Source organism: Platalea leucorodia, assembly GCF_965183815.1.
Source record: "Platalea leucorodia genome assembly, chromosome: 1".
Lineage (NCBI taxonomy): Eukaryota > Metazoa > Chordata > Aves > Pelecaniformes > Threskiornithidae > Platalea > Platalea leucorodia.
Window position 1 is genome coordinate 36704898 of NC_138823.1, and position 25492 is coordinate 36730389.

The 25492-nt window shown below is 41.3% G+C and overlaps 1 protein-coding gene across 3 annotated transcripts; it reads left to right on the top strand.

Annotated features, from left to right (window-relative positions):
* The first annotated feature begins 196 nt into the window (after positions 1 to 196).
* On the top strand, positions 197 to 23196 carry TRAM1 (translocation associated membrane protein 1). 3 transcript variants are annotated; one of them, XM_082328336.1, is made up of 12 exons: positions 1194 to 1468; positions 2061 to 2114; positions 3496 to 3559; positions 4100 to 4221; positions 4424 to 4540; positions 5451 to 5509; positions 5906 to 5990; positions 9788 to 9858; positions 9950 to 10054; positions 10652 to 10795; positions 11766 to 11926; positions 15171 to 23196. In XM_082328336.1, the coding sequence occupies exons 4-12, from the start codon at positions 4171 to 4173 to the stop codon at positions 15242 to 15244; spliced, it is 867 nt and encodes a 288-aa protein (XP_082184462.1). In that variant the 5' UTR covers positions 1194 to 1468; positions 2061 to 2114; positions 3496 to 3559; positions 4100 to 4170; the 3' UTR covers positions 15245 to 23196. The 3 variants fall into 3 exon arrangements, with proteins under 3 accessions (XP_082184460.1, XP_082184462.1, XP_082184461.1); XM_082328334.1 differs by lacking the exons at positions 1194 to 1468; positions 2061 to 2114 and adding an exon at positions 197 to 479 and having other exon boundaries at positions 15171 to 23192; XM_082328335.1 differs by lacking the exon at positions 2061 to 2114.
* The last annotated feature ends 2296 nt before the right edge of the window (positions 23197 to 25492 follow it).

Consider the following 25492-nt stretch of genomic DNA (forward strand, 5'->3'; position numbering starts at 1 on the left):
GGGGGCGCGGTACGGCTCGGCTCGGCTCTGCCGACGGGCCCCGGCCCGCACCCCCCGCCGGGGCGGCCTCCGGCGGGCGGGGAGGCGCCGGCGCGCCGCCGTTGGCCGGTTTGAACGGCGGGGCGCTGCCCCTCGCCGCCCCCGGGAGGCGCCCCGCCGGCCGGCAGGGGCGCTGCTGGCGGCGGCCGGCGGCGGGGGCTGCTCCCTGCGGCCGGGGCGGGGTGAAGCGGCGCGGCGGCTGCCATTCCTCGGCTGCGCGGCCGCCTCCTCCCCCTCCGCCTCTTCCTGGCCGCGGCGAGAGGAGCTGTGCTGGCAGCGGGGAGGCGGCGGCGGCGGCGCCCAGCTCCCTGCCCGCCATGGCGATCCGCAAGAAGAGCAACAAGAACCCGCCGGTGCTGAGCCACGAGTTCATCGTGCAGAACCATGCGGACATCGTGTCCTGCATGGCCATGATCTTCCTGCTGGGGCTCATGTTCGAGGTGAGGCGGCACCGGTGGGCTTCGTCCCGCTTCTCCCCCGCCTCCGCCGGGGGGGCTCTCGGCGCAGGGCGGGGAGGGCGCGGGGGTCCCGATGCGGCCGGGGCGCGGGCGGCGGGTCGCTGCGGCTGCCCCTCGGCCGGCGCCGCTGCCCGCCCGCGCCCTGCCGGCCCTCCCGCCCCCGCCCTGCGCGGGGAGAGGAGCCGACCCCCCGCCCCGCCGCACGGCCGGAGGCGCCGGCGCGGGCGCCCTCCGCGCCGCTCATCCTCGCTTCCCCGGGCCCGGCCCCTCGGGGAACGCCCTCTTCCCCGTCTCGGCCTGGAGAGGCGCAGCCCGTGGCCGCCGCCGGTTCCCGTCTCCGCTCGCCGCCTGTGAGGGGAGGCCGTGCCCCGCCGCCCCCCGCCCCGCGGCGCGGCGCCGCCGTGAGGGGACGTGGAGAGAGGAGGCGCCTCTCCCCCCGCGGCGGCGGGGGGAGTTCCCGCTGGCGGCGGGGTTACGTGGCAGTCGGAGCGCGGCGGCCGGGGGAGGAGTGTGCGGGGGGGCCGAGGCCCAGCCGCCACAGGCGGTCGCCCGCCCGCCCGCTCTTTGTGTGCGCGGCCCGGCCGGGCCCCGCCGGCACTGCGGCTCCCGGCAGGCCGCGCGGCGGGGACGGGGCGCCAGCGGGGACGCGTACGCAGGGCCGCCGCGCGGGGGCTTCCCGGGGCCGACCCCGCTGCCTGACGGGGCGCCCGCCGCCTGACGGGGCTGCCGGGGCTCTGGGCGGCTGGAGGGGCCGTGAGCCCGCAGGGGCGCCGATCCGGGCGTCTCGGCGCCCCCCCGCCTCCGCCTCCTCCTCCCCCGTCGGAGATGGGGCCGGCTGCCGCCGGGTTTGACGGCGGTGGAAGGGCGCTCGGCCTCGGCCCTGGCTGAGGGCCGGCCCCGCCGCTCGGGCGCGGTGGCTGCTCCCCCGTGTTGGACGCAGTAATTGAAGCTCTTCCTAAATGACGTGAAAAGTTAGTGAACTCTGGTGGAGGGGTGCGTGGGGACAACAAAACCGTGGGCTTGGCCACTGACCTGAAGCGTGCCGCCTTGGCTCTTCTCGGGTACCTTGTGAGAGAGCTGGAAGGGTGGTGTACCTCTGTGGCTTCCAAAGTGTTCTCGGTTGTCTCCCGTCAAAGTAACACACTTCCATTTTTGTTGGCTAAACGTTTCTGGCTTTTCGGTGTTTGCTTAGAGTGGGGGGCTTTTTTATTGTATGGATGGTTTTCAGAATAATTTTATCCAGCTGTTGATACCGCTCAGCACCAGTGGCTGGTAGAGTTAGGGGAAAAAAAAATATATATATATATGTGGAAAGAAAAAACAGGGCAGACCAAGAAAGCTGTTATGTTTGGGTTTACTCTCAAAAATCACCAAGACAATCCTTATATGGTGGTTTTCTGGGGACTGAGGTTAAGGAGATGAACCTTTTATGCCTACTTCTGGCTTATTGTATTTGCACTATTACTGGTAGGGTTGGAAGTTTTGGGGGGATTGGATATGCCAAAGTCGGGTTTTTGGTGGTTTTTTTTTATTATTTATTTATTTATTTATTTTTTACTCCAGGGTGTTTTCTACCCCGGCGTAGAAGGGCCATATGCCTTCATTGGTACAGATGTGGTATGGCTGAGAAGATTATTTGTTTTAATTTTTTAAATGCTTTCATATAGGTCTTGGAAATTGCCTGCTGTGGTTAATGTTGGTATGGTAAAGTGTTTATACTGCCTGACTTGTGCAACCGAGTTAGGACTTTGAGTAGCTGACAGAGCCTTCAAAGGGCAGTGCTTTGAATTGTCCTCTGAAGGCTCCCTTGATGAATAGGGAGCCCAAGGCGACTTCACTAATTCAGGCAAACTAGCTGGACTCCTTGAAGTTACATGGAGCGAACAGTCCACTGTGTATTCAGGCATTCCTAGAAAATCTAGGGCTTGTTTACAAAGCACTAGTTTTAAAAATAAATAAATCTTATTTCTTGTGAATGATAATAAATGCTGGTAGTAACCTAACCATTATCTTCAGATACTCCAAGTATCTTTCCAAGATTCATAAAGGAGGTTTTTTTGGTTTTTTGTCAGTCCTATAAATGCAACAAGGATGGTAGGTTTTTACAGCAAACGATCAGATCATAAATATTGTGAAGCATGGTTATTTTCCCCCTCTCTGTTAAGACGTGTTGATTCATGTTGGGATTCAACAAAGATGTGTTAAAGTTGAAAATTAATTTATGCTTATTGACAGATAAGAACTTGTGCTCCTGCTTATTTATTGGGGTTTTTATAGTATCACCACCACCACCGCGCCGACCAAAAAATAAGCCTTTAGAACAAACTTCCCCCCTGCCTTTTATTCATTCTGCTTTTTCTTACTGTCCATCATAAAGGGGTAGTACCACTACTGCTAAATTTCATTTCTTTTGCTTTACACTTCTTGCCGAAGGATCCCCAGGGTCAAAAGAATGCTAATTGTATTGAGTTGGTATGCAGCTCGCCTGAAGTGGTTCTCCATTCTTTATGCCTTTTCTCCTTTCCTGTCCTCATTTTCCAGATCACCCACAGATTTATGAACATGATATTAACTTCCAGATTTTGTCAAATTAAAAAATAGTTTTAAATAAATTTTATTCTCAGCCTTTTTATTCTGCGTGCATCGTGGTCTAGGGATTACAAGATATTGTACATTCTGTTAATGTAATAATACAGTATGGACTGGAGAAAGAATTGCAGCATGTGTTGTCGTTTTAATGTAGAAAAAAGTATTGGTGCATTTTTAAGGATATTTCATTCAGGAGACTGCGTATGCTGTAAACAAACCTGTAGAGATCACGCCATGTGTTCTGCCTTTGGAAAGTCAGGTGAAATGGTGTGATAATGGGAGTTGATCAGTTTTTATGGGAGGGGACAAACGTGCTGGGGAAGGGTGCTAAAACTACGGGCAAATGTTTTCAGCTTAATACAGGTTATTGCAGGGAGAATTTATAGCACTTTTCTTTTTTCTCTTTCAGTTCACAGCAAAAGCAGCTGTCATTTTTGTTACACTTCAGTATAATGTTACCATTCCTGCCACAGGTATGTATCTTGCAGGAGGTTACTTATCGGTCAGTGTATTCGGACAGTATTAGTATGCCATACTTGCTAGCAATTTTCAAGGAGTTCACTTTATTTTTAGTAAAAGTCCATTTCAATTAATTAGGTTAGGGACAATGTTTCTGTTCTACTGGATTCATCATCAGTGCTGAAACACCATCTGACTGGTAGATAAGCTCACATTAATTCTTACTCTGGTTTTGCAAGTGACAATCTTTACTAGTCAAAGCGGGGTGATAGTTCAACATAATTTTATAGTCCCCTTGCAATGCATTTGGGTAAGCTTCCTAAGTGCACTTAAGTTTTCATTTTTATAGTACATCTTTCCAGAATCAAATTTAGTTTGTGATGTGATGGAGAAGATGGCTGTAAACAATCTAGTGATGGTGGCAGTTTAATTTGGCTTCTATTTGTTCAGCTGACTGCAAACTACTTCTGTCTGAAAGGTTTCATTTTGAGAAACAAACTTATTAGCCACTAAACTGTATTGGTGCCTAACAGTTAATTCTGTTTGTCTTTTAGAAGAACAATCTGCAGAAACAATCTCGCTCTATCACTATGGCATCAAAGACTTGGCTACAATTTTCTTTTACATGCTTGTAGCAATAATCATACATGCTATAATTCAGGAGTACGTACTGGATGTAAGTACAAAATATTAATTCCTTTCATCAAGATAATTGTCAGGTTTTAATTAGACTTTAAGACTATTAGCTTAAAAGTAAACTTTTGCATTAAAGCTTTTAACTGTTAAAACATACACTGAAACTTTTAGATGTTCTAATGCAGTTAACAGGTAAATGTTAAGTACTACAGCATATAAATAACAGCGGACTTTCATTTCAGAAAATTAACAGGAAAATGCACTTTTCAAAAACAAAGCATAGCAAGTTCAATGAGTCTGGGCAACTTAGCGCATTCTACCTTTTCTCCTGTGTTTGGGGAACAAGTATTCTTGTCTCTGTAAGTATGAGTTCTCTTCTGTTTGTATTATGACATTTCAAAAACTTCAGTTATGATGATGATAAATAAGTTTTCGGCTTATTTTTCTGTTTTTAACTGGTTTTAATATTCAAGCCGGGACAAGTTTAGGGATTCGGTGTAAGTTGTAGTCATGGTAAAGTATCAAGTCCAATGGTGTTACTGTTGCTCAGTCTGAGTTAATTTGATTTGCTGTCAACTGAATAAGGTAAAGCGTTTTAACTCTACTATGGTACTTATTCTCTGTAGTTTTTCTGTGTTGGCTGATTAGTGTAAAACAAATGTTAAAGCGTCATACATAGCATTTTAGCAGCCTAGGGAATTGGGTGTATGGACAGATTGCTGTAGGCTCAGGCGAGTGTGTGCTTTCAGATGACATGCGCTTTGCTAGGGGCTGCTACGTGTATGAGCTTAGTTTCAAAAGAGGGGAAGAGTATGATTTCTCCCCGCCCCCTTAACATAATGGCTCCTGAAAAAACTTTCCTTAGTTAAGCTCAAAGCTTGTCAGCAGTTTACAAGGGAAGACTTATGGCTGTAGTGATGCTGAAATAACCTCCTTCTCATAAGGACGCTATCTATCTTGAATGAACGCTTGGTTTGTTTGGTTGCTTTTTATTTTTCTCAGCCAATACAGCTGTCTCTTTGGTTTTTGGTGGTTTGTTTTTTGTTTGGTTTTTTGGTTTCTTTTTTTGTAAAAGGAAATACATTGGTCTGCAGCTTTTACTTGTGTGTGTAGATGTGTGCGTGTTTGTATGTACACAAGCACATATACATAAATATAAATAAATGTATATAAATAAATACACGTATGTATGTTCATTCATTATTTCTGACTAGGAAATAGCATCTTTGAAGGTTTATTGGGCTTTTTTGTTTGGTGTTTTTTTTTTAGGAGAACTATATATCAGATCCAACCTCTCTGTGGAGGGACTATCCGCACACTCTCATTCCGTAAGGCCTCTTTGTTAGAGGATTGTTGGGGAGAGGAGGGAGTGATTTAAACTTAGGGTGTATCACATGCAATCTGTGTAGAATAAGTAGTCTGTAAAACTGCATTAGTCACTAATGTATTTTTGCTCGCATTTATGGAGGTACTTGATTCTCTGTCAATTTGTAGCATACAGAGTTCTCTTTCTGCAGGCTATTATTTAAAGAATTAAGTTTTGCAAGCTTTATTTATCTTAATGATTTTGTTTTTAAAAAGATCTTTTGAGTTGGCTGGCTTGAAGGATCTGTATTTTTCTTTCTTTAGAGACAGTGATTAAATGTGTTGACTAGAAAGTTTCTGAAATGTTTTAAGTTCATTAATGAAAAGTAATATTCTTCAATTCTTGCTGTATTGTACAGGTTTCAAATGAAGTTTTTCTACATCTTGCAGTTGGCATACTGGTTTCATGCTTTTCCAGAATTGTACTTCCAGAAAACTAAAAAAGTAAGTTCAAAATATTAATCAAAAGAACTCCAAATAAAGCGACTTGAACAGTGGAATAGTTAATTTCTTTTGGACTTCCACAGTAATGTGTTACCCTAGGTTTCCTACCCTGTTCTTATTTGTGTTACCCATTTTTCCTGATGGAATTTTGGGCACTCAAATGTCCGTGCAAGAAGGTAGTTTTTTTTTGTTTTAGTTAAATCCTATATTTCTAACTGCAGTAAAATCGCTGCCTATTTGTTGTGTAAATAAAAATTACTAGTGTTTCTCATCTACTGAAAGAATTTTCCCTTGAGCAAATGAATGTGAGATTTTCTTTTCAAACTCCTTTTTTCTGATTGTTTCTTGTAATTAGTAGTCTGAATAGTCTCATTGAAATCTAGAATTGCTTCATGAATCATGATACAGGTGTAGAATATAAGCAGTGAGTAATTTGGTAAATCCAAGGAATGTTAAACTCTGGGCTTTGATTTAAATACTAATGTCCTCAGCAGAAGTTATGGTTAGTTGTATGTTGAGATTTTTCAATGCTCAATTTTTAACACCATCCTTTTCTCCCTAAAAGTTTTCTCTGTTGGTGTTCTCAAAACACTGAGTTTACTCTAGATTTTTTTGTAGCACTTTTTGCCTTCCTGGACCAATTTAAGTAGTCTCTCTGCATGTTTTTGCTCAGACTCATTTTGCATATGCAGTTTTCTTTTTAAACTTTTAAATTCTTCAACATGGCTTTACCAAGGGCAAATCATGTTTGACTAATTTAGTGGCCTTGTACGGTGGAGTGACTGCATCAGTGGATGAGGGAAGAGCTACTGATGTCATCTGCCTGAACTTCTGTTAAGGCTTTTGATATGGTCCCCCTCAGCATTCTTGCCTCTGAATTGGAGAGAGATGGATTTGATGGATGGACTGTTAGCTGGATAAGGACTGGCTGGATGGCTGCTTCCAAAGAGTTAGTCAGTGGCTCAACATCCAAGTGGAAACCAGTAACAAGTGGTGTTCTTCAAGGGTCTGTATTGGGACCAATGCTATTTAATATCTTCATCAGTGACATAGACAGTAGGATTGAGTGCACCCTCAGCAAGTTGGCAGATGACACCAAGCTGAGTGGTGGTGCGGTTGATTTGCTTGAGGGAAGGGATGCCATCCAGAGGGATCTTGACAGGCTTGAGGAGTGGGCCCATGTGAACCTCATGAAGTTCTACAAGGCCAAGTGCCAGGTCCTGCACCTGGGTCACAGGAATCCCCAACTTCAATACAGGCTGGGGAATGAAGGGATTGAGAGCAGCCCTGCGGAGAAGGGCTTGGGGGTACTGGGGGATGAAAAATCGGACATGAGCCAGCAATGTGCTCTTGCAGTCCAGAAAGCCAACTGTATCCTGGGCTGCATCAAAAGAAGCGTGGCCAGCAGGCCAAGGGAGGTGATTCTGCCCCTCTGCTCTGCTCTGGGGAGACCCCACCTGCAGTACTGTGTCCAGCTCTGGAGTCCTCAGCACAGCAAAGACATGGACCTGTTGGAGCGGGTCCAGAGGAGGGCCACAAAAATGATCAGAGGGCTGGAACACCTCTCCTATGAGGAAAGGCTGAGAGAGTTGGGGTTGTTCAGCCTGGAGAAAAGAAGGCTCTGGGGAGACCTTATTGTGGCCTCTCAGTATTTGAAGGGGGCTTATAAGAAAGATGGGGAAAGACTTTTTATCAGGGCCTGTAGTGACAGGAGAAGGAGCAACGATTTTAATCTGAAAGAGGGTATATTTCGATAGGAAAAAATTCTTTGCGATGAGGGTGGTGAGGCACTGGAACAGGTTGCCCAGAGAAGCTGTGGATGCCCCTTCATGGGAAGTGTTCAAGGTCAGGTTGGACAGGGCTTTAAGCAGCCTGATCTAGTGAAAGATGTCCCTGCCCATGGCAGGAGGGGTTGGACTGGATGATCTTTAAAGGTCCCTTCCAGCCCAAACCATTCTGTGATTCTGTTGTTGCTCCGTGACTAGACTGTGTCTCTGCTGCCAGACTTCTGCTTTATTCCAGAAAATGAAACATACATGTTACGTAACCATAGCTCTTTGTTCAAGAGCCGAGAAGGGGCTTGGGAAAATAGTAATGAAATGCTTTGTTTTCACGCTGATCAGGCGCAGTATAAACACTGATGTTTTGCAGATACACTGCAGCTGATGTTCCCATATTGTGCTAGTGATATGTCTTGAATTTGACTTCATATCCAAGCGTGGAGTTTTTCTAACGTAACTTCAAGAAAGCTGTCACAAGTGGCAGAAGTGCTGTGTATTGAACAGTAGTGCTTTACTGGGTCATTGCTTGGAATTTTGGCCTCTGTCTTTCGCATTAAGTTTTAAGAGTGATAGTGTTTTTGTTTTCTTTTGTTTGGGGTTTTTTTTGGTTTTTGTTTTTGTTTTTTTTTTTAGCAAGTTCATAGTTGATATTTCTTTCACCACAGTTTAACCTCTGCCATCTTGGCTTCTCTGCCTTATTCCTTCTCTTGAAGGAACTGGCTTCTTTTACTCGGGTCTAGTTGTCTGTACTGCTGACGTAGACAGGAAAAGAAGTTCTTAACTCAGCTTTCTGTATAGTAGTGTGTCCCTCCACCTGCGTTATTCCCGTAGGCCTTCAGGCTCTGACAGTTCATCTAAGCAGGCAGCATGGGCTATTTAAATGTTACCTCAGTTCTGAAGATCGAGTGCAAAAGGCTCGTCCTGGTAGTACGCTGGGAAACTGAGCATTTGTACTGACTATTCACTAATTTGTCTGAAAGAACTCGGGTTTTGTTTTCTTTCAGATTGTTTAGAGTAGGTCTTTCTCTATCTGTTTTCTTGCTCTTTGTGTATGTGTGTGGTGTTTGCTGTTGTCACAAGTGTTTGATTCTGTGCTTTTGTTGGCTTTGAGGTGGAGTATTGCATAACATAGCATAGATCTTACAAGATTAAATTTTTAGGCCTTTTTTTTTTTTTTTTTTAATTACATGTATACAAGACAAAGCTGGAGCCCCTTGCTTGAAGTTTAGGGAATCTTTCCAAAAAGTAGGAGTTTCTTAAGCACAACTGAATGTACTCTGCATACCACTTCAAGACAGATTTTTATTGCATGCTTTAGTGATTCTTCTGTTCACAGATGGCACCTTCTGCTTTCCGTGTGCTGTGTGTTTATACTTGAATTCGTGTCTCTTCCTCTTTATTATTCATGTCCATGAAGTGTTCAGTTGAATGGAGCTGGCTAAAACCTAACTTGAAGTGTGACCGTGTGGCTCAGCATGACCGGTTAATAACATTGTTCTCTGTATTTGCCAGCAATACTGTGCCAGAACCTTGGATGATCTTGAATTTTTAAAAATAGGTGTCAACACTTGGAAACCTTTTCATTTTGGTTCACAGACTGTTATTTTATTTCTGTAGCAATCTGACAGAATCTGATGGGCAGCAAACACACGGAACTGTAGGAAGTTACCTGACGATACAGTAATGCATACCAATTAAGTATTGTAACAGCTAGTACAAATCCACAGTAGTCATATCAAATAAAAACGGGCCCTTTTAAAAAGCATTTTTTTGATGTGTTTTCTTAGAATAGTGTATGTCTAAGATACCGAACGTTATTGGTAAGTAAGCAATAAGTTTTTTGTGGAATTAGATGATCTAGGCTGAGTCATTAAGTGCCAGTACAGGCCACGTTAAGGTAGCTGATAAACCAAGAGGAATTTCCAAGACTAGGGAGGAGTTTGTAATAATATGTAACATTGTACAATAATGTATAATGTTGTGTATAACACATAATTACTTTTTTCTTCCTAATAGGAAGATATCTTTCGCCAGATTGTTTACATTGGACTTTATCTCTTTCATATTGCTGGAGCCTATCTCCTGAAGTAAGTCAGTTGTAAACTTTTGCTGGCTTCATTCACTGTCTTAAACATCTTAACAAAATGTCTGAATTTTTTTATTTATTTGTTTTGATAGTCTGACCCATCTTGGACTTGTTCTTCTGGTATTGCATTACTTTGTTGAATTTCTTTTCCACATATCCCGTCTTTTCTACTTCAGTGATGAAAGATACCAGAAAGGGTAAGTAGTCTTTATCTTTTAAATTAATGTAATTTCTGTCTCAAAGCCTTGTACGTTTAACTAACCAGAAACCAAAATTACAAGGAAGTTCAAACACTGTTTTCTTAGAGGCCACAGTTCTCCAGACTAGTTTTAGTATTTATATCTCTAATACAACTATTTTTTTACCTTATTCGCCTATTTAAGTAAATGCTAGTAGCGGTATAAAATGAAATAAAATTTTACACTATGTACTAATGTTAAAAAAAAAAAAAGGTAGAGAAAGGAGCAGCATAGGTTGCTAATACAGCCAGTTCTATAGGAACTAATAACGTGCTTATCTTCTAATAGTAACGGAAAGCACTTTCTGTTGAGTTGAAATTAGTTTTCAGAGCATACTTTTGGTTTGTAGAAAAAGATTGTGAGGCAGGGCTTTTCTTGCTTTTTGTCTTCTGTAAGTACTAAAAATACAAGACTAGGATAGGTGCAAAATAATTAATTTAGGTAAGTTCTTAAATTTCAAACGAATTCGCAAGTTGAAGAGTAAACATTTGCATTGTTAGTACTTGTGTTGTGAACAGAAAATTGATTTAGTGTTTGTGGTGTTTTTCTTTGTAGATTTTCACTGTGGGCGGTTCTTTTTGTTTTGGGAAGGCTTCTCACCTTGATTCTCTCAGTCCTCACTTTTGGCTTTGGACTGGCAAGAGCAGAAGATCAGCAGCTGAATTTCAGTACTGGAAACTTTAATATCCTGGCTGTTAGGTACAGTAAACTTGGAACGGTTCTTAAGCATGAGCTGTAAACCCATGTTAAATACACAATATAAACGATATGGTGTTAATGATAGTAATTCTGAATGGTTAGGTGTTTTCACGCAACCAATAGGATCAACAGAAATAGCTTCTGTGACAAACTTGTAAGGCACAGTGAAATGAATTGAAGAATTTACAGTCTACAGCTGAGAAATCTGTAAGTCATTTTTTGTCAGAAAAAAACAGAATTAAGAGGAATATCCAATTACAGAGATTACTTTCAAATGTTTTAGAGTTAGTGAATTGAATTCTAGATATAATTGCAGTGAGTGTATCTATATAGAGGTCAAGGCATTATGCCCAGAGCATCTTTGGTTCTGGTTGAAGATTCCTACCTCTTTCTCTGCCTTTATTATGGCTGCTGTTGCTGCTATGTGATGCAGAATGTTCAGCCAGCCACGTGGCCTTTTTCTGTACTAAATCTGGAAAAGGAAGTTATTAAAACATTGGCAATGTCAGCATTACCCTGCACAATTGATACTCGGAACTCCAAGACTCTCTTAAACCATTTACAGCTGTTACTACCTGGTACCTTGAGAGTAATACTGAGAAAGGAGAAAGCAGAAAAGAAATGTAGTGCTTCCTATTTTTGATGGAGGGGCAAAGACTTCACTCTCACTGTGTATCTAGTTTTGTTCAGCTGTGCTAAGCCCAGTCACCCTGTGTGAGCTAACTCTTGCCTGGCTTCAGAAATGGTTGTTACTAGGAGGAGAGGAGGAAACTCAGGAGGAAAAAAAAAAAAGCTCTGAACCTTTGCAAATTCATGTTACCTAGAAGAAATCACTCTAATGTGTTTGTGGAACTTGAGTAAAAAGGCAGTTTATGACATACAAAAAACTGAGGTGGTGTTCCACTTTCCTTTTCTGTTTGAATAATGAGATAAACTTAGTGATAAACCTTTACCTGTGTTTTGTTTCTAGAATCAGTGTGCTGGCCTCCATCTGCATGGCTCAAGCATTTATGATGTGGAAGTTCATTAATTTCCAGCTTCGGAGGTGGAGAGAGCATTCTTCTTCTCAGCCTCAGTCAGTGAAAAAGAAGTTCGTAACAGCTAAAGGAAAGACCTCCAGAAAAGAAAGAGGTTTGTGTTTTCTGTTTTCCTGTTGCCTTGACTTCTCAAAAATAACTTTAGGTAATGGGGAGCCTTTTTTTAATATAATTGCTAAAGAAACATTTTATGTTTCACTTGCAAGTGAGATGACTCAGTTATAGAAACAGTATTGGTGAATATTGTTGTGGGCTGTTTGGGGGTTTTTTAATTAAAAAAAATTGCTATATATTAAATGTTTGATTTTTCTCTTCTAATTGACTGAATGAAGGAATTACCATTTCTTTAGTTAATGCAACATGAAATTTTTAGTATGTCTAATTTTATTACTTGAGCAAAATGTGTCATGCTTATGTTTTGTTCACATATAAAAAGGGAAGAGACATTTTTAGATCTGTTCTCATAATCAATTACTTCTAAATTTTTCTTGCAGCTAATTTCAAGCTTGATTTTCATTGCCACTAAACTCTGAGGTTTTAGGGCAAGGAGATGGTTTGATGATTCAGTAAATAAGCTTATATGGGGCTGTTTTTACTAAAAATAGAATTTTGATACTACTTTTAAGGGGAGGTAGTAACTACTTATTACTCTAAACCTGTGTAGAAGCATTTGGAAATGAACTAATGACTCCAGGTTTGACTTCTTTATTATGTCACACTCTTTTTATGGAAAGGGCATGAAAGATGAACTGAATGCTTTTTCCTTCAAGAAAAATTTTGTGCTTCATTTAAAAAAAAAAAGAAGAATCCCCACACTTCAGTATTTCTGTTCTACCAACAGTTAAACTTCTGTGTATTTAATTGCTAGCTTGAATAACTTCTGTGTACTTTTTGGAAACTGCTTGAGTAATTTCAAAAGCTTATTTCAGCATGATCCTTTGCTACCCATCATTTATTGCCAACCTGTTCCACTTTTTGATCTATTGAATGTAACGTGTGAAGAGCTTTTCCACTGAGAGCTAAGATTTGTGGTCAGAGATCAATTCAGTGATTTTTTTTTTTTTTTTTTTTTTTCTTTCTTCCCCCCTCCAGGTTTCTTTGTTATTAAAATCATGTCCTTTAGAGTATTTCTGTATTACCTTTTGATGATTTGTAATTATCACAGCTTGGTTTTTCTGTGTTGTTGGGGGTTTTTGTTTTCATCAGAAAATCCAGTTGGAGATTTTTTTAATTGAGTGAAGGTAGTTTCCTATGTAGGTGTCCTACTTAATCAGAGCTTCATGTTCCTTGTGCCTTACTGTGTTTTTCGTGGAATTAATTTAAATCTTCTACGACAAACATTTTTAAAGTGTAAACTTAAATGGCATTTTAATCAGTGAGTCAAAAATGTAGTGGCTTTTAAAATCTCTTAAACTATTTCATTCATGTAATTTGGTGAATTTGCTGGTTTTCACCAAACTTTAATGGAGACTTGCAAGTGGTAAACGAATAGTGAAAAGGACAGTTAATTGGACTTGTGGTTTAATTCACAAAATAATTGAGCTATGCCTGCCTTAAAGACTGGCGAATCTTACAGCTTATTTTAAATGGAAAGAAAAGAACTTTAAAATCCAAAAGGTTAGTGGTGTTTCAGATTCTTCTGTTTTGAAGATTCCTGTAATGTTATCTGTTCAGAACACTTGCACAGGATGCAGCAAGACAGTGTTTTTGAAAGAGTAATATATGCAATTAAACTGTTCAAAACAGGCTTTTCTTTTTTTGTGGTTGGATGGATTTTGGGGAGCCAGGGCACAATAAAATGTGTTACTTTTAGACTATGCCAAAAGCAAGAAATGACAGTAGAAAAATCCTACTGGTGATGTAGGTGGAGTACCCAGGCACATGCTGATTCTTGTTCTTTGCTTTACTTTCACTTGTTTTGACTTAACTGTTTAAGAAAATATGATTTCAATTAGCTGGCTTGGATCTAGCTCATTGTTTGTAAGCTTTTTGATTTAAGAATAACACAAACTTTTTGAAAAGTATCCAAAGACCACCTTGTGTAGGCTTAAAATGGTGTGTTGTTTACAACCAAGTATGTTCAGTAGACTTTGACTGTTCCTGTGTGACTAATTGGGCCTGTGTCTGGTCTCATTCTCATGTATGTTTCTGATTTTATTGTTTTTTTTCCTAGTGGCTTGTTTGCATAAATGGGAACATTTGGGTGTAGTGCGGGAGAGAGGGAGATCAACGGGGTTTTTTTTGTGGATCGGCCACACTCTGTGGTGATCTGCAACACATCTGCAGATGGAAAACATTCATTTAACCAGTTATTTGTACAAAAAAAACCTGCAACAGTTGCTTGAAGTCAGAATGGTACTGTAAGTCACAGCAGCGATGTTAAGCAGCAAGCACTATAGCTGGCTATGCACTCTGCTCTTCAGATCTGTTTTAGAAATATGGTTACTGTCAGGCAACACCTCTGCTTCCTTGGGTTGCGGTGACACTGAATAAAGGGGACACTTTTACTTCACAATGGTATCATGTTGCTCCATTTTACTCTAAGTTGTGTGCATTATAAATCCATAGATTGTGGGTCATTGTTCTAGGGCAAACTTTTGCTGTCAAATAGTCACTGTGGTACTTGTAGAGAAGTGGGATAGAAGTGGAGAGTTGCAGCTGGTAACACGTTCTGGCTTTGTATTCTTAGATAGGTGCCTGGTCTTGTGCTTGAACTCTTTCCATGTACACATACTCATCTCAAATCTAACTAGTGTTTTACTTCTGTCCACCTTATCTATGTAAACGTCTTCATCAGAACATAAATGAATTCTATATGTTAAAGCATATACTTAAAAAATTGTGTAGGTGTATATGAAGATGTCCTATATATATGAAAAGTTGGTCAACGTTAAGTGAAGGAGTGTAATTTTAGCAAGAATTAAAATATTAAATAGGTGGGATGAACAATTAAGACCTATATCAGGAAATTGTGTGTATACTGTGCGTCTCCAAAATTTCACAGGACAGTCTCATCTACAGGTTGAGTATTTTACTTTCAAAGAGAAAATCTTCTAAAATATTATGTAGCTGGTCTTGATTTTCAGCCTAGATGTATGTAATGCACACATTTCAGTGTCTGGCCATGTCAAGAAACCAGACTTTATCATAGAAAACTTTAAATTTTGAACTTTGTAAAAGCTTCATGATACTATTTCATTATGAATGATAATGATGAGGTTTAACAAAGAAGATACATCAGAAAAGAAGTTAAAAGACTGTTTGTATGGTACCTATAAAGTGTAATAAAATATAAAGCGTCTCATTGCATTTGAAAAATGTTTTCTTCTTTTTTCTAGAAAACGGAATAAATGGAACAGTGACCTCAAATGGAGCAGACTCGCCTCGTAGCAGGAAGGATAAATCCTCGTAAAACTGGGTTTTATTAAGTTAATTGACTAATGTCCCCAAAGAATCTGCTTTTTACATGGATAGCCCTTCAGCACTAGGGATGTTATGGATTAAAGAAAATACAATTCATGGTTTTTGATTATTGCTGTTGTTTTGAGAAACTTTTTTTAAAAGCCATTTTGACTAAGGAAAAAGGTTTATCTGTCTTCAAATACTTGGGGGGGGGATGCAACACTTTTTAAATAACATTGACACTTTTTTAAACATTTATTGTGATGAAATAACTTCACTTAATGAGGATCACTGTTGCAATGTATTATTTCCTTCCAGTTTTTGTAATCTTGGTGATGTATGCTGTTCTCCCAACTTCACTTTTTCCAAGTTCTCCGAGAAGTATTGCAAAATTGAAGTAAAAAGTTAGTTTGCATTTTCAGATACTCTGGCTTTTCAGTTAATTACCTTGATTCAAATTTACAGTTCAAATTGGGATTCCAAGACCACACCAATAAACCTCTTTATTTTGTAGTTATTAGCTACACAATGTCTGCTCGAAGAATTGCCCCATATCATTAAAACAAAACTGAACTAATTGGAAATGTTGCAGAGTCTTATTGTTTGTTGGTTAGAAATCTCTTACAAGGAGCAAAAACCCTTTTTGAGATACAGCTTTAGCACTTGAAAATTAGAAGGGAGCGTGTATGGTCATAGGAAGAGTTGATTTGAGTAGCACTGTTAACTCCTGTCTTTGCTTTTAAAGTGTAGGTATCTTGGAGAATTAGTGTGCGTTGGACCTTCTTTGAAAACTTGTCTGTCTGATTTTAGAGGGTGGAGGTTCTTAACAATGTGGTATTGTGTTTGTTTTAGGAGGCATTTAATGCTCCATGAAGAGGGAATTTATTAGATAAATGGATCAAGTTACGAGAAACATTCCTTTATTCTAACTGCTTTGCTTTGTTTCACCTCTGTTAGGAAATAGTTTGATTTCTCCTATATATATTTTTATGAAAAAAATATTTAAAAGCTACAACTTCTTAAAATTGATTTATTGTGCCCTTTGCTACAACTGGAAAAATCTTAGTTTAAGAGTTTTTCCATTATTTGTCGTTCATAATTGTATTAAATGTGAAGCTTTGTCCAGTTACTTTTCCAGTTTAATATGCAGTTAATGTTTCCTCTGTACCCTTTTGTAATGGGTATAATTCAACCCATTTCACTTGCGAATGAGTTAGAGATTTAATTCAGTCTTAAGAAGAAGTTGCTAAATTAGTCTTTCAAGTTAACCCAAGTATTGGACTGCTTATTGATTGAGAGGAGTAATTATGAGCAATCAAGCTGGTAAATAAAATAGTTTTAATTAAAACCCGTTATTATAGTTGAGTTTATACCCAACAAAATAATAAATCTGCATTCTGTATCTTCTACAGTTCAGTTGCTTTACAGAATAAATGTTTCTAGTACAAAATCTTCACTGCAAGTAACTATCCATTCTTCAATTGTTTAGTGCTATTTAGAGTTTTTGCAGTATAATTTATTATGTTTAGTCTCATTTCAGTCGCAGTTCCCAAGTACTTGCTTCACAGCTCCTGAAGTGGACTTGACAGACTTGGGCTTGCTTAGCTTGAGCGCTCTGGGGCAGCATGCCCTGTAATACGCTCAGTCTGCTTCAGTGGAAGTAGCTATACATGTCAAGTGGGGAAACTCTGAATCTAGCTGATCTGACCATGAAACTGGAAAATTGGAACTGAGAAATGCTGAGGGAATTGCGTACATTCAATACTTGCTGCACAAAATGATGTTTCATGTCTGATGTTTCTAAAAAGACCTTCATAGATTCTGTGTGCCTTGCTCTTGAGTTGTACCTTAAGCCAAACAGGGCGAATTTTTAAAGTTTCTAGTCTGGTACAGTTGACTGTAATCAGTTTGCTTGTGATATCTGATTGTACTGGGGCTGTCAAAATCATGAAAGGTGGAGGAACAAATCACAAAGGGAGCATTTAAGGTACTTCTTGAGATCTTTAAGACTTATTGGAGTCTGAGGGTTGTAATAGTTGTTTCCCTAAGGCAAACTGTTTCTTGTAAACCTCATTCTTTGGCACAGTAGTCTTGAAATGTAAACTTAAGGTTCACTTCCAAAAACTTCAAAAGAGTATATTTTTGCCTGTTAATACTGACATTGCTTTTTGTCTCCTTTTAGCCTTACGAATGTTCTTGGCCTTTGGACTTTTAAAAAATCACTTTTGTCTCCACAATGGCTTAATCTTCATCCTTGCCTTATAGGAGTTGTTGCTTTCTGCCAAGTAATAGAGAATAATTTCAGTTGTTGTAGAATTTGGATAGAGTGTTGAAAGCCAGTATCTTTTGTCTCTTGTGTTATAACTAAAAATACATGTTTATCATTTTGGATGAGGCAAAAGCAGTAAGTTCTAATTTTCTACCTTGGAGTGGAAACCACCATGAATTTAGAAGATTTTGAGACTTCTATTTCCAGTTTGATATTACTTGTTTTGGCATAAGATTACTGTTTGCCCGGATACCTCTTTTTGAATTGCTTAAAACTGATTTTCAAATGTTATTGCATTTTGGCTCTTTGTTTGTAATCTGGGATTCAGCAAGCTGGAAGAAGATTAGTTGTCTAATCATGTTTTCTTAATTATGGAATCAGGAAAATTAGAAATGGAAATGACTGAAGAGCTCATTATATTTCTATGCCTAATAAAATAATTTTTGCTTAGGCTGTAGTAATTTATCCTGGTCAATTACCAGGTCCCACAAAGAGAAGGCTTTGTCTGTGTAGATGGATTTGAATTGAGTAATTCACACAGACTGTGGATAGGGTTTATTGGGTTTGATTTTTTTTCTTAAACCCCCTCCTCCCTGCCCCATCTCATCAGAACATTTCAAGACTTAAACAGATGATTTCAAGCCTTCCCCGCCCCCCCCCCTCCCAAATGCATGTTTGGTTTATGTGCCAGAATCTACTATCAAACCCAGTATTCTATTTTTACTAAGTAATTATATGTAGCTTCAAAGTACAAACAAGGAATGCAGAGCAGCTGAAATTAATTTTCAGAGTTTTTGTTTTTATCTGGACACTTTCTCCTCTCAACTAGTTGCAAAGATTGATTTCTCTTGTGTGAATTACTCATGAATGTGGCTCTTTGGAAATACTGCTTTTCGGGTCATCCCATGCCCAAACTTAGGAATGATCAAGGGATTTGCTGTGCAGAGAAAATGCATAGGCTATTTCTACTGACATTAGAATATGCCGAAAGTAAATTAAGTATGTTGGGATAATGCATTTAGAAAAACAGTAGTTATTGGTAAGCATTTGATATTTTTCCTAAATACTTTGAAAATTTTATTTGTGTTTATGGAGTTATATTACCCAGAACTGTAATAAGCAGTTTGGTACTTTGGTACAAGTAATCAGACTTCCATAAAAAGGGTTAATAGACATTTGCAGGCCTTTTGCTCTTTGCAGATTTCTGACTAACTGCACCTGAGGTGGTTTTGTTGGGGGCTTCCAAGGGAAGGGAGCGTTTTCATGGTCCTGCTAAGCTGAAAGTAACGTAGGTTGCTGCCAGAAGTGGGGTTCTGTCCCTTGCCTTGCCTGGCGCAAGCTTTTCTGGTTGCATGGCGAGCTAAGTCAGGGAGCTGGTGGGGCTGAAAACTAGCTTGTTTGCCTAGTTGCTTTTCCACTGGATTAGTTGCCTGATAGTAATCCTGGAGGTACTCAAGTATTTATGTATAGGCAAAAAGGAAAGGTGCAGGAAAAAGGTGAATCAAGCTCTGAGGCAACTACCTCTTTCAACTGCACCTTTGGTTGAAAATTACACTAATTACAGTATGATTTGGGAGATCTTGTTGAAGGGCTTCCAGTCATCAATACCAGAAGGGAGCCGGTCTCTCTGGTAGCTCCTACATGCCAAACTGTTTAAGTGTTAATGGATTTTGTCAGATATTGTGGGGGAAGGAGAAATACTGAGTATGCTTTACTGTACTGAGATACCTTTTATCTGACGTAGTTTTGGGGTTTCCAAGCAGTGCAAGATGATACTGGTGGTGTAGAAATAGGAATTCTGAAAATGTAGTTTCTCTTGGATCAAAAAAACAAGATTACTTTCCTTAACAGCCAGGAAACTACAGCGCTTTTGGTGTGGTATTTTTCTTCCCTCCACATCAACCCATTGAAGTAGGTCTTCCAGAGAGCTTTGCGAGAATCGCACTGTGTGCCTGTCTAGCTGCATGGAGGGAAGGGGAGGGTTGTTTGCCTTCTCTTATTTTGTTTTCCTGTTTTCAAGAAGTTCACCAGCTGATTCCTAGGTCATACTTGGGTTTGGTTCCATTTGTGACTCAGCCCTTTGGGCCTGTGTTGTAGAAGATGGAGACTGGCAGCTTCAATAGGGCTTCCTATGTAGTGCTGGTCATTGCTGTCCTAATTGTTCTCTATGGAAAATGTCAGTATTGAAGGGATTTGAAAACTTAAGTAGAGACAGTCGTGATATTTGTAACGTTTACAGGCCGATGAGAGCCCGCATACAGAGATACTGCATTCCAGAGGGCTGTGGTTCATCGTGTTACACAAATACTTGGGTTACTTCTTGCGCAGGGTATAAGAATATCCTACAGAATTAAGGCTTGGGGAGAACGTGGGAGATCCTTCAAAAAGAGTAAGACTCTTCAAGGGACCGACATCCGTTATCATCTGTTCATCGTATTGTAATTTCTCACACTGTTAGTTGTGGATGATCTTGAGAGCACTGGATTAGCCCATGTTTGTGGGGTTGTTTTAATACTGCAGGTTGTTGCGGTGGCTGGCTGGTGGGTGTCCCCTCTTCTCATTGCTCCCCAAACTGCTCAGTTTAGGATCGGATAAGCCTAGTCCTGTACACATTAAGGAATTTGGCGTGCTCTTCAGAATTAAAATAGAAGCAGTGCCGGAGTGTTTCCGGGTCCGACATGCAAGAAATAAACACATCAATCTGTCAGGTGTCATCAGAACCCACTTAATGGGAACTGAAACTCTTTAGGATGAATACGTTACGATACACCTTCTATTGCAATGCAGTGTTTGCATATAGCTCGCGTCCAGATAGCAAGTGCCTTTGCGGGTGAAAGAGAACTGCTGTTAGCGTTTACAGCTGTCGGTTCCCCTTCTGCGAAGGATGGGTGAGGAGTGCTGGGCTGCAGCTGCAGTAGGCTGCTTTCTGCCTTTTAGAGAAGTTCTTTTGATGTTGACAAGACAAAAGGCAACAACTCTTATTTCAGGTTTAAAAAAAATATATACTACCTAGTTTTGAATCCAATACACTTGCTCTTAATCTCTTTCTATGTGTCCTGTCACTTTTATTTTAGGTCTCAGCAAATACTTTATTTTTATCCAGCTCAAGGCTGGCAAATCTGTGATGTGACTGCCAGAAATGACAGCTCCTTTTTGTTCTTTTTGTGTTTGAAACTTTTTGCAGAATCGGAGCAGCTAAAGTGTAGCTTTATAATTTGATAGCTTTTCATTATTCATTCTTTGTCCTGTGGTTAACATTAAAGGTCAGGCATTGTCATGCAGCACAACACGATTGTTACTACTTCATTCCACACACAAGAGTGTTAGGCGATTTGATATACTGAGGTGAAAAAATATATCACTAAGTCTTGACTGGTTTAGCGGAAATTGGTATTCCTGGATGGTTTTGTTTTCCATATTACAGTTCACTGTTATTGCCTTCCTCATTTAGGAAACTGGGCACTTAAGATCTCTGAATCTCTAGACTGCAGTTTTGCTGTATACAACTTGACAAATTATGGTCTAGAACTTGAGCTTTGTGTCTCCTTCTATCGGTTATAAATGTTGAAGAATGTACCTTGCATTGTAATTAACTGATAAAAATTCAGCCCCCATACTGTAACGGGGTAGGAATTTCAACTCTTGAACGCCAGACTAGAAGCTAAGCCAAAACTATCTTGTGTTCTCACGCAGGTGATTCCTCCTCTTTGTTTCTTGATTAATCATTATCTTGGTTTTGTTTATTTAGATTGTAAGTTCTTTGTGGCAAGGGTTGTCTTCTGTGCGTGTGTGTGTGCGTGCGCGTGTGTGTAACCAGGACAATAAGGCCTGGAGCCCCAGTCTGTGGAAGCTGTAATAAGCAATCACCTTGTTATTGTTTTCCTGGATATCATAATAAAGAGTATCGAATTAAAACTGTGCTTGAATAGTCTGTTACAAAAATGGAGGCATGTAAATTGCATCTGGCCTTGCTTACAGTCCAGCAGCATCGGTAGCAGAGAGATACTGGTCAAGGACAAATCCGATGTTCTCTTTGGGGATATTCACGTGAACAATGAACACAGAGCCAGGAAATCCTAGGCTGAAGAGAAGTGGCTTGTGACTCCGGCTGGAGCCGGAGCTTGCACAAAATTACCACAAATTCCAGGTTGAGTTTCTCGCCTTCTGTCAGCTTGAGAAACGGCATTGGTATTCCCTCTCGGGAAGGTGGGGCTTGTTTGCTGTAACGCTTGCGCCGTGTTTAGTGTCCTTTGAGTAGAGCTTTCAAGCTTGAGAGGGTAACCACGAACCTAGAGCATAGCGAAAGGTGCACTGGGTGGTGTCTGGCACGGCCTGGGAGCTTCCTCTTCAGATTCAAGCATCTCCCCTCTCTGCAGTGAAGCGACTTTTAAAGCCTTTGCAGGCTTCAGCTTCACTGATACGGAAGGGTAACGTTTCATCCAATCTGAAATGGAACCTCTACGCCGATCCGTTGGGGATGTAGGCAAGCTGGTAGGGAACTGGGCACTGTTACCCGAGTTCGGGAAAGTTGGACTGTTCTTGGGAACCTGGCCATGAATGTTACCTTCCCGTGGGGGTGATCTGCCGCGTGGTGGAGGGGTTGACTACAGACCCCAGGATCTCTGTATTCGGTTCACCTCAAGATAGATCAACTATTGAACTACTTAATCATTCTTAAAACCTTCATTTGCAACTTGTAAATCCTCTAATTAATTGAAAGAAAATGTTAAGGGAAGGTTAGTCTTCCATGAAGATGCACCTGGTGCTTGGCTTTGTTGTTAGACAACATAGCTTAAATGGTAACTTAAAAAGAAATTGTGTTAGAAAAATCAATGAAAAACACATAATTGTAAGAACCAGAGCTACCTTACCAATGGGCATACCCATCAGGTGACTAACGCAGCCGTGGCTGGTGAGGACAGGCAGGTGCTGGCAGGTAAATGGCATCTAGGACGGCGGTAACAAGTCCTGCCTTAGCTTTCCCCTGCTGCACCTCTCAAAACCGTCTCGCCCTGCTGCCGCTTTCAGAATGATCTGGCAGATACTGATGGGAAGTGGGGCAGCCGCCGTCTTGTGAGCCAAAGCGCGGGATGAGTTTGGGATGGGGGCAAAACAGCCACTAGAGGCCACCACAGGCTTTGTCAGCTGTGTTTGCATTTGGGTGGCTGGTAACCAGCAAAAATATATCCGGAGGCCCATGGTTTTGCTGCGCTTTCAGCAACAATTACTTGGTTCCTTTTAAGTAGTAACTCTGCTGTAACTCGGAAAACTGAGCATTGAATTAAATTAGACACAGCTCCTTGTAGGTTTGGATCTTGGTGGTGACCTAGTAATAAAGCCCACGTTATACTCTGTAGGCCTTGGAAGATGTCCTTATTCAGCCAGAAGCTACCTCCTCGCTTCTGGTTGAGAGAGCAGGATGAGGACCTCCAGTACTAGAGCTTTATCTTAACCCGAAAGCGCAACATCTTAGATTAAAAACAGCGTTGAGAAGGCAAAGTAAGCCTCAGATTCCGTCTGCTGGCTGCGTTCAGTTCTGTAGGCAAGTACGCGGTGCTGCGGCAGATGCTGATTTCTTTGCTTAATCCTTGGGGCGGGAGGAAGCACAGAAAACCTGCTCTCTCTATTCCCACCAATTTTTGATGCTTTCAAAGCAAAGATATTGTTAGAGGAGCTTATAAAATTGTTTCCTGCACTAAAAAGAAATGTCAGCTTTTATCTGCCAGTAGGAGACCCTTATTTTGTGGCAATGTTGCTTGTGGACGTCTCCCTGTAGATGCTGCAGGAGTCATATGAAAACTTTTCCTGCAGCAGTTAAAGCAACGTCTCAGAAAATATAAATTAAAATTTGCAGCTTATCGATTTTTGTTTTCAACAATAAGGAAATGTCTTGTTCCTTTAGCCTATGACCCCTTTATATAGAGGAAGGTTTTGGGGTAACGCTGGGGAACAGTGTGTGTGCGATACACTAATTTTTGTTGTTGTATTTGGGGTGATTTTACCCTAGTCTGCCTAGGGGAAAAAAAAAAAAAAAGCAAACAGTGCACCAGCTTTAGCTGTTCTGGGCCCCGGTAGGATTGCTCTTGCTGCTGGAAAGCATTGCAGTGCAGGGTAATCTAGCCCTGGAAGAATAATAAGAAATATGGCTCTCCTTCAGGAATGTCTTGGGACTTTGGTGGAGTCTGGGCAAAATTTTCCTGAGCATCTGGATTTGGGTAGTCCTGGTAAGAGATGGCAAACTAGCTGAGTCATGTTATGAGCTGTGAATGTGCTTTGATTTGTAACTCATTAAATTGCCAGTGACGGGTCAAGTGTCTGACTGGCCTGATCACCAGCTCAGCGTTGCTACGCTGACCTCCGAGGCAGACGTTGTGCGAAAAGTCAATTTGCGTGGCTCCACGTCCATGGAAATGCGTTTGAAAATGGGTCGCAAGCCTTGCAGTGCTTGCACTGCGAAGGTACGATGGCGAGCGCTCTCCTCTTGCTCTAGCGATCGCTTTTGAGACGAACGGCTGCACTGAGACCTGCAGGACTGCAGCAGGAGCCGGGAGCTGTGGTTGTGCTGGAAGCAGTCGATTCCCTCAGGGCTTGAATACATACCCCCATTTCCCCACCACCAAGCCTGCTCTGCTTCAAGAACTCAGGAGATTTGAAATGGAAACGTTTTCATTTATAGCGATAAATGCAGCTGAGCAGCATAGGGGATATTACAAGCCTCTAACTGAACAGAGGATAGACTATGCCCCACCCTGGAGAGAATGATGTAAATCATTCTCATTCTTGGCACTGGTATTTAAATTTTGTTCATAGTATGCCATTAAAAAAACTTTCAGACGTTGTAAAGTGTCTGTGCTGTCAAGAAAACTCTCAGCAGCTTTCTAGAGGAAAATTTTTAGAAGGTGAAGGAAGCGGTGTCCTTTCTAGGCGCGGCACGAAAGGTGCCATAGCTCTCTTGACCCTCTCTGCTCCTGCTGTCTCGCTCTCTTCTCTTCCCCTTCTCTGCCCACAAGTCAGCAAAGTCGTGAGAATGAGCTGCAGCGAAGGCTGAGAGAAACTATGGTTAACCCTGGAGGTTCCTCTTACAGGGGACTTCTCGTCTCCACAGCTGTGAGGCTCCTTTGCAAAGTGCTGCCGTCCTGCACAAAGCCGGGAGACCACGTGCTCCAGTGTGTTGCCTTCATGGCTCTTTAGGGAAGGGACACGAGACTGAGAGAAGTGTCATCCTTTTCATCCACCCAGTTTCTGGCAGTCATCAGCTTAGGGACTTCTGAAGCATCTGGTTGCATCAAAACTTTTGTTGTTTTTTTCATTTTTTTATAGGCACCACTGGAAGTATTGTGCATGCATTTCTATAATCCCTCTTGAACCCATTTAAATACTTGGCATCCACAACACTCAGTAAGTTACACAATTTAACTATGCCTTGTTTGGAAAAAGTATTTCCTTTGGCTTGTGTTTTAAACCTGATGATTTCCTTGTGTGAGTCTCAAGTAGTGAATAATCATTCCCGCTTCATCTCTCTCATACTACACATGATTTTATAGACCCCTCTGTTTCAAGCCTGAGGGTTCCCAGTCTACTCAGTATTTTCTTGTGCAGAAACTGTTCTGTACATCTGATTCTCTGTGCTGTCTTTTATGTACCTTCTCTAGTTCACCTAAATGCTTCATCTTTGGGCTTATATGTTATTTTAAGTTTATTGGGAAGTAGCTCTTAACAGTTCATTCACTTATACATCTGATTTTTTTATCTTAAACCACATTTTTCTGATATGCATTTCACATCATCTTAGCTGGGTTTGCTGCATCCTTTTACGTGTTGGTTGAGTTGCATAACTATATTCCTAAAATAGTGAGATCCTGAGACACTCGTTTTGGAACATTGATCAGCGATACAATAGTTCCTCACAAGGAAAATAAACACGGAAACAAAAAGCTTTATCTTGAACGCAGCCTGGTCTTCCTTGGCCACGCTCACTCCCTAGCGGCC

Coding starts and splice junctions, on each gene's coding strand:
- TRAM1 (XM_082328334.1), top strand. CDS start 357: ATGGCGATCCGCAAGAAGAGCAACAAGAACCCGCCGGTGCTGAGCCAC. Junction 4,222..4,423: donor TTCAGGAGTACGTACTGGAT/GTAAGTACAAAA, acceptor CTTTCATTTCAG/AAAATTAACAGGAAAATGCA. Junction 9,859..9,949: donor GCTGGAGCCTATCTCCTGAA/GTAAGTCAGTTG, acceptor TTGTTTTGATAG/TCTGACCCATCTTGGACTTG.